Source organism: Cannabis sativa, chromosome 6 (genome assembly GCF_029168945.1).
Source record: "Cannabis sativa cultivar Pink pepper isolate KNU-18-1 chromosome 6, ASM2916894v1, whole genome shotgun sequence".
Lineage (NCBI taxonomy): Eukaryota > Viridiplantae > Streptophyta > Magnoliopsida > Rosales > Cannabaceae > Cannabis > Cannabis sativa.
In genome coordinates, this window is record NC_083606.1 from 73,483,370 (window position 1) to 73,498,565 (window position 15,196).

General features: G+C 28.3%; 1 protein-coding gene across 1 annotated transcript; it reads right to left on the bottom strand.

Moving 5' to 3' along the window:
* Positions 1–507: 507 nt before the first annotated feature.
* On the bottom strand, positions 508–1,418 carry LOC133039013 (histone H3.2-like). Its single transcript, XM_061117806.1, has one exon. The coding sequence runs from the start codon at positions 1,142–1,144 to the stop codon at positions 734–736; it is 411 nt and encodes a 136-aa protein (XP_060973789.1). The 5' UTR covers positions 1,145–1,418; the 3' UTR covers positions 508–733.
* Between the last annotated feature and the right edge of the window lie 13,778 nt (positions 1,419–15,196).

Here is a 15,196-nt window from a genome sequence, read left to right on the forward strand (position 1 = left end):
TCGAAGAAAATGACATAAAGTAAGAAATCATTTCTAAACGACATTATTCAAAAAACGACAAATTTCCAAGAAAACGAAACAAACTAGCATTATCTTCAAAAAACGACACTTCTTAAACGACATATTCATTTAAACACGAAAACCAAAACGACAATATTTATAAAAAACGACAATTTTTCTCAAACGACATAAATTAAGGCATTATTTCCGATAAACGACATAAACTAAGAAATCATTTCCATAAACGACATTATTCGTAAAAAACGACAAATTTCAAAGAAAACAAAATAAACTAGCATTATTTTCAAAAACGACACTTGTTTAACAAAACTATATATTAATTTAAACACGGAAAACTAAAACGACAATATTTATAAAAACGACACATTTCGATAAGCACACCATTAGAGAAAAAGAACAATTTATGTTAAATCTCTCTCTCGTAAGCCCTAATTGTCCAATTCACAATCTGCAAAGTAATTATTTTTGGATTGAAATTAAGCTTATTTTTGTTTAGGATTAGTGAATTAAGCTTATTTTATATAAAAAGAAAGATACATTAATTCAACCTTAGAACAAGATTAATCCAATTACTAATACTTCATTAATTAGATAAAACAGTAATAATAATTAACAACATGAGCTAAACTAATCTAATAATCATCCATTGGATTCAACAACAACAAAAAAAAACAATGATCTAAAAGCAATTACAGAAGAGAAATGCAAAACCCTAAGCTCTCTCACCTCTAATCCTACGAGCCAACTGAATATCCTTTGGCATGATTGTAACTCTCTTAGCGTGGATCGCACAGAGATTAGTATCTTCAAACACACCGACCAAGTAAGCCTCCGCAGCCTCTTGAAGAGCAGACACAACGCTGGATTGGAATCGAAGATCGGTCTTGAAATCCTGAGCGATTTCTCTCACCAATCTCTGGAACGGAAGCTTTCGGATCAAAAGCTCAGTACTCTTCTGGTACTTTCTGATCTCTCTCAATGCAACGGTTCCTGGCCTGAATCGATGTGGCTTTTTCACTCCTCCGGTGGCTGGAGCAGACTTTCTTGCCGCCTTGGTTGCCAGTTGCTTCCTTGGAGCCTTTCCTCCGGTGGATTTTCTTGCTGTTTGCTTGGTACGAGCCATTGAGGGGATGAAGTTGAGTTGTTTGTTTCTCGGGAAAATTGGAAGAGAAAATGGAGTTTGTTGTGGAAAGTGTGGGATTTGAGTTTGGTATTTATAGTAGTGGTGAAATGAAGAGGATGAATCTTGAGCGTTGATTTATTCTTAATGGACGGTGTAGATTCATTTTAGTGTGTTCATGCGGATCTTCAATCAAATTAAAAGTTTTGGCGGGTTTTCAAATTTTTTGTTTAAGCGCGCTAAAATTTGTAATTTCTGATTTTAAAAATATATAGGAAAGGAGGAAAATACATGCAAATGTATTAACATTTTTTTTTTTGAAGGATGTAATAGTAATACTAATTTTTTTATTTAAGCAAATATATTAAATATTTAAAATAACAACAACAAAAATTAGTGATATAAAAACCTAATTATAGTTCAATTACATAAATATTTAAATATAATTTTTAACGGTAATAATAATTAAGTTATATTTTTTTAGAATTTTTGTAAGCACCTAACTATTAAGTATAAGTCAATAGTCACATGGCAGTCCTTGATTTATTTAAAAATTAATTTTAATATACTAATAAGAAAATGACACGTAAATAATGACTTGCACTCTGGTTATAAATCTAATTTATGATGATGATGTTTTGTTATGATTTATGTATGAATTTATGTGTCGAGATATATATGAGAGAGAGCTATGGAAAGTAATAGATAAGATGAACAAGTAAGTTTTGTCACAAAGCAGAACAACTCAAAACAACAGTAGAACACCAGTAAAACACCAGTGAAAACTTAACACAGTATACTGCAGTATGAAACTTATAAAAAAATACAGTAAAAAAGTAAAAAATACCGTCTGACAATATTTTTGTAAAAAAATAACAAAAAGTTAATATACTATGTAAATTTCCCTAAGATTTTTGACATTCAACTCATACATTAAAAAAAAATTCAGCCAAAAAAATAATAAAAAAAAATCTTAAATTAAAATTGTTAAGATATTTAGTAAGTTAAAAAAAAAGGCATATACTTTTAAAATAAAAGAAATATACATTAATAATAATGTTAAAACTAAACTTCTTTATTTCAATTTTCCAAGTTGACATTAACATTGAAATTATGAAACTTGGTAAGGTAAATATTGATGATCTAAATCATAATTTACGTTCCTCTACTTCTTTTTCCAAATTGAAAATCACAGAGTTTTCGAGAGCTGATGCAGAGCCCTGTGCCTCATTCACGAAAATAGGCAAATTCACCAAATGCTCTTTATCACCATCAATACCAGAAATAGGAACTCAGATCGAGACTTAGGGAATTCTTCTCAGAGCTCAAGGATCTATGCTCACGCAAGGTCACCATCGGCCGACCAGCATGGGGAACCCCCAATCCTTTCAATGGAGCAAGAACACGCGACTTCACTCCTCGATTCATGCCCATTTATATAATCAAAACACTACATATGTTATGCAAGAGAAATGCTAAAGGGCACCAGTGGTGCCTAGCACCTTCCTATGTGTCAATATCGCTATTGGTACAACTAAGTATCGGGTCCCATATAATTTAATATAATAGTTTTTAGGGAGTATCGCTAGCCAATCGCAACGCGACATGTCGCAAAGGTGCTAGGCACCACTAATGCCTAATAGCAATGCTCGTTATGCAAAGAATAAAGTTATATATACATTAACATTCTTCATTTAATTATATATCTAATTAAATTGTAATGTATATGTTTTTTTATGTCACATGATTATTTTATACATAATTAGTACATAAATAAAATGGTAAATACCATTTTCGACCCTGTGTTTTGCAAAAGTTACAGATTGGACTCTGTGTTTTGTTAAATGACAAAATGGACCATGTATTTTCTAAAATAGTAAAAGTAGGACCCTGAGTTTAATTTTTGACAATTTAATACAACCAACTTGAAGACAATGCTTAATACAAACAAATACAAAAAATGTAAACAATTTGGTCATAACACTTTTAGATCGGATTATAATTAAACTTTATTTTGACAAAAAATTAATTCAGAGTCTTATTTGTACTATTTTAGAAAATACATGGTCCATTTTGTCATTTAACAAAACACAAGGTCCAATTGATAACTTTTGTAAAACAGAAGGTCTAAAATAGTATTTACCCTAAATAAAAACACATTAATACATGTAAAGATTGAAGATAATTACCCTAACTAAGGCATAAACTACCTCAATTAATCATAATCCTAGTTGTCTTTATTTTCAAATTAACAATAATTATTTATTTATTTTGGCAACAAAAAAGTAACATATATATATAAGGATATGATTTTGTCGCGTGATGTACTTTCACGAAATGTATTCCGTGGTCATTAGATGGGTCTCAAGGTACATTAAATGAGTATCAGGGTACGTTTTTACTTTTTAACCCTAATTACCCCTAAATCAATCTCAATCGTCAGATCAAATAACTCCTTGACGGCCGTCATACATCACGAATTACAATCGTGAAAGTACAATAACGGGACAAAATCTTATCAATATATATATATATATATTTTCTACGATGTTTTTGGAAAGTTGTGCCTTTTTTTTAATTTGTATTTTAATTTATTCAGATTAAAAAGGTCCTTATTTGACCATTGTTTTTTGAGCCTTTATATATATATACTTTTAAATTTTGAATATTATATATAACGTACGTACCCATGCATGAGTTGCAAGTAGCTTCTATATATCGTTCCAAACCAATTGATGATTTGAACTCTTTCTTTTAAGTTTTCCTAGTTTCAGAAATTAATGGCGTTAGAGTTAGCGTCTACGGAGAAGGTAGTGCTAGGTTCGATTTCATTTGTAATTTTCTGGGTGTTAGAAGTATTCCCTTCACTTCCATTACTACGTACCTATAGGCAGAACAGCAGGATCCCTCCTTGGAGCCATACTTATGATCATCTTTAAGGTCATCACTCCAGATGAAGCATATGATGCCATTGATCTCTCAGTCCTTGGATTTCTTTTTGGAACCATGGTCTTTCTTGGTATCTATCTTGACAAAGCTGACATGTTTAAGTATATCGCTCAGTTGCTGGAAACTTGTCGCTACCTGGTTCGGCTGCTAATCTAATCGTGTGTGAGCAAGCTCGTCTAGCTGATCCATCTTTCAACTACACACTCTCTTTCTGGACTCATCTCAAGTTTGGTCTTCCATCCACAATCATTGTCACAACTATTGGCCTCACCCTCCTCATAAGGGGTTGATATATAGAGCTAATTAAGGTTTAATTAGTCCTTTGTTAGTGTAATTGTAAGTAGAAATTAATGTGTGAGTATAATTGGCTGATGATATACCACACTGGAAAGATGTTTAATCTTTCTTTAGTTATCTTTGCAACTGTATTAATTGTTAAATGAAAGAATAGATCAGCCTCATCAAATATTCTGTATTTCTTCTTCTTTCAAGAAATAATTTACTCAAAAAATAAGACCACAAGACATATTTGCATGGGAAAAAATGAGCTTTAATATTCAAAAATGGAAAGATATTGTAGACTGAGATTACCTCAGTTATTTAAGAGACACATTATTTGAATACTACATTTATAAATGAAAAAAGTAATCTACACAATCTTAAACCAACTTACATAGAGAGTTAATTTTTTCAGTTCATATTGTGAGTGAACAAGACAAATTTTGCAAGAACTTTCACTGGAAATGCCACATTATACTAGATATTATAATGTACAATAATATACTAAATAAATAATATATTTATACTAGAGTTAATCAATAATATGTATATCCCATTTAGTGCAATAATAAAATATTATAATGTACAATAATATACTAAATAATAATATATTTATACTAGATATTACAAAACCAATATCACATAGAAAAAGATATCAAAAAATATCTAATTTGTTTCACCAAGACCCAAGTTATCCTTGCAAAACTCCACACTTTGATCCTATATATGAGGCAAGGCAAGCATTCCCATGTTCAATATCCCATAGCTCACACTGCATTATTAGTGCCAACTCTCTTCCAAAGTGAAAAAACCCAAATAGCTAACATTCTAATTAATATCTAAAGGATACAAAAGTTGTCAAGAAAAGATGAAAGAGAAAGACATGTAGAGAATATCAAAAGTAACATAGACGCGAGCATGGGCAATGTGGATGAGCTTGGAAGCAGTGACTTCGCCATTCTTTCAGCTTGTTACGTTGTACGACCATAGGTCCGCCGACAATGGATTCTTTGATGCAGCTTCTTTGGATTCACCTTGAGTTTTCTTAGCAATCAATGGTGCAGATGAGTAACTGAGGCTACGAATGCAATTGGATTGATAATAAGGGTTTTTAGTTGGAAATAAGAAGATTTATCAAAAAGAGGAAAAACAGAAAATTGGATTTTTAGCTCTCTCTCTCTCTCTCTCTTACTTCTGTTTAGCTGGGAACTAAGGAGGAAATCAGTTTTGTTCTACAATTTAAGGGGGAAAATAGCAAGGTTTTAGTGATTCTAATCCAATGTAAGCTCCCATGCTCACCCTTTTGTGATTTCTTAGGTTTCAAGTTAAGTTATGCATGATTTTAGAAGTAGGGTTTTGTGATGTTTAAGGATATTTGATTTTGTATATAGAACTTAAATTAAAGTTATTTAAGTTGATTTACAATAGGTTTGATGTTTGGTGTGGTGATTGAGCAAGGTTTGAGTTGATGAGCTTAAGCTTTGCTCTCTAATGGTGATTTTTGCTTCAAGGGTTATTCGTTGGTTTTATTATATAATTTCTATTTATTATGACGTAATTAGATGTTTTGGAGGTTCTTGTGAAATTTGGGGTCGAATTGAATTATTTGCAAGGAGTTTTATGTTTCCTGCATTGAACCGGTCGACTAGTTCAGTGGGACCTGTAGGAACTGGAATTCTGGTTGGTCCCCAAGAAACCTCACAGAACTGGACTTTCAGTTGGGGAACCGGTCTGCTGTTTGGGGCAGTTTAGGGAACCCTAATTTTCCCCCCTTTTGTAATATTTATGGTATTGCCATGTTATCCATCGATAGGGAAACTTTTAGTTTCGATTTTAAGTCTCCGAAAAGTAATTTAGCGTGTCACTCATCAGTTTCACAAATATTGTGATTTAGGGGCCTATAAATCGTCGAGCAGCAGTTCTACTCAGGTTGAACGACAGACTTGAATTCAGAAACGAGGTAAGACTAGTGTAATGATATGCATGTGTGTTTACATGTTTAGCGTACATGTTTATTAAGCCTGTTAGATTACATCGATAGCGGTATCAATATACGTAGATTTATATTGGATGCTGATAGATGTATGTTTGGCTTAGATACCGATCGACGCTATCGCATCGGTACGACTAGAGTATGACTAGCATACCGAGTGTAGGTTGATAGTATTATCGTACGAACGTTTTAGCTAGACTCGATGCGTGTTGGGCACTGGAATAGGGTTATGGTTGGGTGTATTGGCGCTTGCTTATAATTTGAGTTATAGTTATGTTATTGATTATGCTTTTCTTACTCAGTCTGTCGACTCACAGATATTATTTGCATGTGTAGGTAAGGGCAAGGCTAAGGTTGAGCAGTCGTGAAAGCGAGCAGATGAAGATTGTGCATGTCGAGGCAGTTAGACTTGGAGCGTACGATCTTTGGGACAACTAGACATATTTTGTATAGTCGTTATGTGGCAACTTTTGTATTAAATACCAGAAACGGTTGTAAATATTTTATACTCGGGATCTTGGTTATATATATGTTATTTATTTTGGTATTTATAAGTATTTAAATAAGGTTTTAAATATTCACAATTTTCAATAAACTCATTGATTAGCAACGAGCTGCAGAATTATGTTAAAATCACGATAGCACGCCTAAACTAGTAGGGTGTTACAAATATTGATTTGGAAAAGATATGAAGCTAAGTTTATGATATTTTTTCTACTTTCAATATCGGTTCAGTCCAATGTAAATCTTATATATCTGATCCAAGTTTAGTTTGTTAATGCCTTGAAAATAACATTCCACTTAGCCAAGTGTAAGTGAACCACATTGCTAATTATCACGTCAGTGTAAGTATAACTGAATATAATTTTTTAGAAAATAATAAAAAAAGCAAGTATACTTTTTCTTTTAAACTAAAAATATATACATATTATGTTAAAAAAAAAACACAAAATTGGGATGCTTCAATAAAATTTTGGAATATTAATATAATTTATTTAATTATTTTTACAAATATTTAAATTTGCTCATATTTTTCTCATCAATATTTAGATTTGATTATAATTTTTCCCCTATAATTGTTCATTTTTTTTACCATAAAAATTGAAGAAAAAATATAATTCACATATTTTTGTAAATAGGTGAGAGTAATAAAGATGAAAAACTTCTCTATAATCAATCATGTTACAAATCCCTAAAAATAACCTAAAAGTGATTTTCTAAGGTTGCATTTGGTAACATTTTAATTTTTTAATTACAAAATGAAAGTAAAATTTTTATTTTTAAAAATTTTGTTTTTGAAAAATAAAAATGACATCTGTAACCACTTTTGTTTTTCAATTTTAAAAACAGAAAATAAAAGTGTGTTTTATAAAGTTAATTTTTTTTTTATTTTATTTGAGACGGGTCTAAGTTTGTAGTCGGATTTGGATTCGGGTTAGAGGTCAGGTTCAATGCTAGGGCTGTGGGGAGAATTTGGATCCGGGTCTGATCGGAGTTCAAAATATTAATTAAGAAAAAAAAACTATTTAAAAATGATTTTTTTTTTTTAAAAAATTTTGATTCTTAATTAAAAAATTAAAAAATAAAAGCAGTTTTATAGAACATGTGTTTAAAAAATATTTTTACTTTTTTAATTTTAAAAATAAAAAATTGATTAAAAAAGTGTTATCAAACACCACTTAAATATTTTTAAAATAAAAAATATAATATCCTAGTGTTTGGTTTGATAAATTCAAAAATGTTAACAAAATATACGAGACTTAACTATTAATTCGTTATTAATAACATATAACCAACAAAATGAGAAAGTGATGATCATTATTTTATTCTAAATTTATAAGATACTATTGTTATTGAATAATCAGAAGAGGAAGAAAGTAAGAAAGAAATAAAAAAATATATATTTAATATGTACTGGTGATTTCGGTTGCCTGTTTTGAAATAGTAAATGTCCCTATATATCTATTCTAAATTGATCAATGGTCAGATAACTATTAGTTTTATTTGGATGGCTAAAAATGAATGAGGGATTACATCTTTCATTTTCAACTGAGGAATTACATAAGACCCCTTTTAATTTAAATAAATAATAAATAAAATATCAATCCAATACAAGGTACATTAGAAAACTTAATATTTTTTAATAAAGAATAGCAAACTTATTGTTTTATGTATTTATTTATTGAGAAAAAAAAACTTAGGGTGTGTAATTTGGAAGTAATTGGGTAATTATTAGATAGGGTTTTTCTATTATTTTAATCTATAATTATCTAATTAAATAAAAATTATATTTAATTTTTTAAAAGGTGATATTTTTGTTAGTGGGAGCTATAGCCCCCACATTAGTGTTAGTGGGTACACCTAATATTACTATTTGAAAATTATTTCAAAATTAAATAAAATTATAAAGATAAAAAAATTAAATAATAATATTAGGTATACTAATGTAAATATATAATATATATATAAGTAATTCATGTTGGTAATTACCTATAAAAATAGATATCATCACTTTAAATTTATTGATAATTCAATTTTTTGAAAAATTTTACTACTAAAATTTAAATTTAGAGAGTAAAATACAAGAATGATAATTGAGGGTTTAGCCGAAATAATAATAGAGTAATTTGCAGCATAAATACTTAAATTTAACTCTCAGTTGTAAATAAATACCTAAGTTTAATTTTTAGCGGTAATAATACCTAAGTTATATTTCTGGAACTCTGTAGGTACCTAACTGTTAAATGTTAAGCTATTATATCTACTTGTCATTTTTTTATTGGTATATTTGAACTAATTTTTTTTTTAAATAATAAAAATTTAATGACTTGGACCAATCAAGAATTTTCACGTAACAATTTATTTAATTAGGTACTTATAGAAGTTCCAAAATTATAACTTAAGTATTATTACCACAAAAAATTAAATTTAAATACTTATTTATTAGGTTAATTTAAGTATTTACTCATAATAATAATTATAATAATAATAATAATAATGGTAATAAAAGGTGTTACTTAACGGGATTAAAGAAAATAAAGAATGGGACAATTGACATCATCCTAGGGGTTTCTGTCAAGTTTTAGACGGAAAGGATGGGACAATTGACCTTCCCAAGGTCACTCTTTTTTATTATTTTTTATTTTAAATTTAATTATTATTATTATTATTTAAAAAAAGAAAAAAAAATATTAATTCCTTTATTTATTATTGGTTTAGTTATTACATGAGACAGAGTAGAGGTGGGCTCACTCTATTTCCATAAATGACTTATTTCACTTAAATTAATTTATGTGAGATTGTTTATCCCATCTAACAGTTTGAGATAAATAATTCTAACATGCAAGATTATTTATTTTTTTAATCTTTTTTTTTTTAATTTTGTAAATATATTTTATATTTGAAAATAATTTAAATGGAAGAATAAAAAATTTATTGTCAAAAACTTATTTATTAACATTGGTAAAAATATATAATTTTGAGTTATTATATTTTTCTTCTTCAGGGCCATCATACTGGTAGAATTTTCTTCAGAAGCTTCTCTTCCCCCTAAGATTGAGAATTTTATCTAGAAAATATGTCTTAATTTTATTTCATTCCACTATAAAAACACAGCTACTCTTAGTGACAAACTTTTCTACACATATGATAAAAATTTATTAGGGTTCGATTGACATAATTGGGTTGGACTAGATTGAATAATGTCACTAATTCAGTGTTAGGCCATGCTGAAAGACGAGATAACTAATCCAGTTAAATTCCATTTATGTGAGATAGCAGTGTGAGATTAATAATTCTAACATGCAAGATTATTTTTTTTTTTTATCTTTTTTTAATTTTTGATTTTGTAAATATATTTTAGATTTGAAAATAATTTAAATGGAAGAATGAAAAATTTATTGTCAAAAACTTATTTATTAAAATTGGTAAAAATATATAATTTTGAGTTATTATATTTTTCTTCTTCAGGGCCATCATAGTAGTAGAATTTTCTTCAGAAGCTTCTTTTCCCCCTAAGATCAAGAATTTTGTCTAGAAAATATATCTTAATTTTATTTCATTATGCTACAAAAAATAGCTACTCTTAGTGATAAACTTTTAGTTACAACATAAACTTTTTGTGACTAAATGTGACTTTTAGTCACAACAAAAAGTTATCTTGTGACTAAAATATAGTTTTTAGATACAAGTTGTCACTAATTTAAATATTACTACCATTTTAATTGATAAATAAATATTCATCATTGTTATTATTATCAAATTATTGGACATTTTACTGTGCTGTGCTTTCGAGCTAATTTATTCGTATTTATGTGCCGTATTTTCGGGTTTTTCGTTCCGTGTCGTGTCTAAATTCATATTTTTTCGTGCCCTGTCATGTCTAAGCCTATATTTTTTCATGTCGTGTTGTGTCGTGTCGTACTTAAGCGCATATTTTTTTTTTCGTGTCGGGTTGTTCTCGTACCTCTTGGGCTCGTGCTGACTTCGTGCCGTGTCAAAAAATCCCACCTATATTTACAGCACTATAAGATACATTTTATCCATTTTCTGTTTGTTATACTAAATTTTGAAAATAGCCATTTTAATTCAAAAACAAATACAAATAAAAATTAAACCTCTCATTTGTCCTTGGTGCCTGGGCTGTTGAGGGGTCCGGTCGGGCCAACTCGGTGACTTTGGGTTCATGGGTCACTATATCGTCTTTGTGGGCTTCACTTGTTTCTTTCTTCTAAGTTTTTTTCTGGTAGAAATTACTCCCTATACCTTTTTTTGTTAATCAATTTCATTTTTACTTTTATTTTCTATATATTTATTTTGGGGAGTTCTATTTGAACCCCATAATATTATAAATACAGCTATTATTAAAAAAATATAAACTTAAACAATTTTTTAAAAAATTACTCTTAATATTTTTTAAAATATTTTTTCCTCACACTATTTTATGTTAATTTCAATATTTATTATGATTTTATTTTCATAATTTTTCTAACTTATGTATATATTTTTTTTTTTTTTCTAAAAAAATTTCATTTAATTTTTTATTTTAATTTTTTTGTCATAATATTTAAAATATAATTTATTTTTGTTTGATAGGTATATTTTTTAAAAATATAAATTGAAAAAAAAAAGTTAAAAAAACTTAATAAAACTAAAGATATAAATTTTATATAAAATAAAAATTATTAAAATGGGGTTTCTTTAGAAATTTTTGGGTGTAAATAAAATATCCCTTTAATTTATACCCTTTATATTCCGATTATACCCTTACGTAATGAAAAAACTTTCCTCACCTCACTAAACAGTACCTTATGTGAGGGTATAATCAGTAATTGAGTTATAAAATTTCAATTGAATTTAAAATAAGATTATTTTTGGTTAACTGATAAAAAAAAAGGGAAATTTACATAGTATACTAACTTTTGTCATTTTTTTACAAAAATACTGCTAGGCGGTATTTTTTACTTTTTTACTGTGTTTTTTTATAAGTTTCATACTGCAGTATACTATGTTAAGTTTTCACTGGTGTTGTACTGGTGTTTTACTGGTGTTCTACTGTTGTTTTGAGTTGTTCTGCTTTGTGTTTTACTGGTGTTTTATAAAAACACAGTATTTTTGTAAAAATTTCCATGTGACAGTATTTTTGTAAAAGTTAACCTAAATTCCAGTATTACTATTATTATTATTATTTTATTATTTTATTATTATTAATAATACTTTGCTTATAAATTTTATTTATTTTAATTCTTTTGTTATGGAGATCAATTTTATTTATTAAATTTTTTTTATTATGATACGATGCTTATTTATTAAGTTTTTTTATCTACGTCTAAAAAATTAATTAGATTTAAATATTTTTTTTTTTTATAAATTTGTATAATAAATATAACTTCAAAAAATAAATTAAAATTAAAAATTCCACTAACTTTTTTTTACTAGTAACACTTTTGAAATGTCACTAAAAGTACTTAATTAGATGGCAATTTAAAATGTCACTATATCTAATATTTGATGTCATTTTTATAAATGCCACTATTAATTTATTCTAGTGACATTTTTAAAAATGTTACTAAATTTAAATATTGACCAATTAATGACACTTTTTACAAAATGTCACTAAAATATATCAATAGTTACATTTTCAAAAAAAAAGTCACTAATTCAAATGTCATTTATTCTTACGTTTTTTAACAAATGTCATTAAAATATCATTATTGTGACATTTTTTTAAAAAAATGTCACTAATTGTGATTTTTGGTGTAGAGTCATTAATGTTTCATTCTTTTTCTTATGCTACCAGGTATTGAAGTTAACATTGTACTCATGATATGGTTGGAATTGGTACTTATATATATAAACAGTATTATATATTATTAATATTAGAATTTAATTGTGTGGGGTTTTGCTAATTTTTCTTTCTTCCTTTTGTTGAAATGATAGTGTGGTTTGCTAATTAGAAGCGTGTTAGTGTTGTTTTGTCATTATTAATTGTCCTATATGATTTGTGTTTAATTTTTTGTTAATTTACCCTCTTTCTACACTCTTTAATTGTTATGGTGCATTTATTGGTCTGTTAATTAACTCTGCTCATAAACTCTCTCTTTGATTATTATGTGTGTTTGGTTGCTTATAAATTAATGAATACTATGTTGACTCATGCCAGTCAAATATAAAACTAAGGAAAACTCTGCTTACACAAATATAAAACCAAACATAAAGGCTGCATTTTATAATTTCTAGAGTTAAAATCACTTTAATAGATAAATATTCAAAATAAAGTCTATCTCATTTCAAAAGAACTTGGATTGTAATGGTAACCCACATATAACTTGAACAAAGAATTATCATTTCTTCTTTTTAGCGGCTCCACCAAATTTGCAAGAAAATCACAAAAAAAAAAAATTAAAAAAAGGAATTAGAACCAAAATAAATAAATCTTTATTGATAATGCATAAATGAACACTGTTTCAGAAAGCAAAAAAAAAAAGAAACATAAATATATATATATTTTAATAAAATTTATAACAGAAACATAAATATATATATATATATTATAATAAAATATTTATTATTACATTTTTTTCCAAAATGGATGCTCTTCAATCTCAAGATTCCTAGGAATAACAAATTCAAAGCTATTCCTAGGTGTAACGAAACTCTCTTCTTCTTCCGTTATATTATCGGGGATAGGATCGTGATCACTTGCCTCTGAATTTGCGGGCGCTCTTGGAATTCCCGTCTCCGCATTCTCGGAAAGGTGTTTTTTTTTTACTCTTAAAAAGACCTTTGAAGATCTTATTAAGAGCTCCTTTCATTTCTTTTAGAGCGCCTTTCTTCTTTTGGCCTCTTGGCCTTTGAACATCAGTAAACTTTGGTGATGTCGCTGCATATCTCATACTTTGAGATCTTGGCATATCGGAGAAAGACGACCTCCTTGTTGGTACATCGGAGAAGGACGACCTCCTTGTACTTACAGTTGTTGGTACATCATCAGAAAAGGATGACCTCCTTGTACTTAGAGTCCTCCTCCTTAGATCAGAAAATGAAGTTCTAGTCATGCTTAGACTTCTCTTTAAATCAGAGAATGAAGATCGACTCATATTGGTGATCGTCGCGTTAGAGCTGTGGAGGTATGCAGGTTCGAATGAGTTAGAGGAGTGTATATAAGTAGGCGAATGAGTTTGTATTTACTGGTTCGAATGAGTTAGAGGAGTGTATATAAGTAGGCGAATGAGTTTGTAACTGGTTCGAATGAGTGTATATAAGTAGGCGAATGAGTTTGTAACTGGTTCGAATGAGTGTATATAAGTAGGCGAATGAGTTTGTAACTGGTTCGAATGAGTGTATATAAGTAGGCGAATGAGTTTGTAACTGGTTCGAATGAGTGTATATAAGTAGGCGAATGAGTTTGTAACTGGTTCGAATGAGTGTATATAAGTAGGCGAATGAGTTTGTAACTGGTTCGAATGAGTGTATATAAGTAGGCGAATGAGTGGTTTCTTGTAGTTTTCCCAATACAAACTCCTATAACTTATATACACTCCTCTCTCCTCTCTACCTACTTTCATAAAGAGTGTATATATGTTTATATACATTGTGAAGCTTTAAATATTATTACGTAGGTATATCATAATTTTTTTGAAATATTATTTTTTTTTAGTTTTTTTTTTAAAAGAAAAACAATAGTAAAAGTGAGCATTAATTAAAATGCTTTAAATGTATTCCTAATCAATTAGGAATTGACTAACATTGCTGGATAGATATATAAATTAAAGACAACATATACAAAATATATAATATTAATTAATGCATCATTAATTAATTTTATATATAATAATTAAATACTTATTTTTTTTTTATATATAAAAGTAATTAATTATTGAAGAACAAATAAAAAAAAATAAAAAAATTTCTCTCGGTGGACAAAAGAAATATAAAAGCTCAGAGCATCATATATTTAATTTATAACTTAGGGTGATTTTACAATACACCCCCGAGATGTATTGATGCACCTTTTAACTTATTTCGGCATTCAGAAAAAAAATTTAATCTAATTTTTTTTCATATTCACGTACGTTATAGCTATTTAAGATATCCTACAAATTTTTGGAAAATTCGGAATAATTTACAATACAGAAAATAATGTTCAAACAGTCGATTTTACACGCGTATAAAATAAAATAGTCACGCGTGCAATACACTGTTTGAACATAGTTTTCGGCGTGTTAAACTTTTTTAAATTTCTTAAAATTTTGCAGGATGTCTTAAATAACTATAACATGCATGACCATGAGAAAAAATTTGACTAAAAAATTATTTCGGATGCTAAAACAGAT

What these genes read in the sequence shown, in the direction of transcription:
- LOC133039013 (XM_061117806.1), bottom strand. Translation starts at nt 1,144, where the DNA reads ATGGCTCGTACCAAGCAAACAGCAAGAAAATCCACCGGAGGAAAGGCT.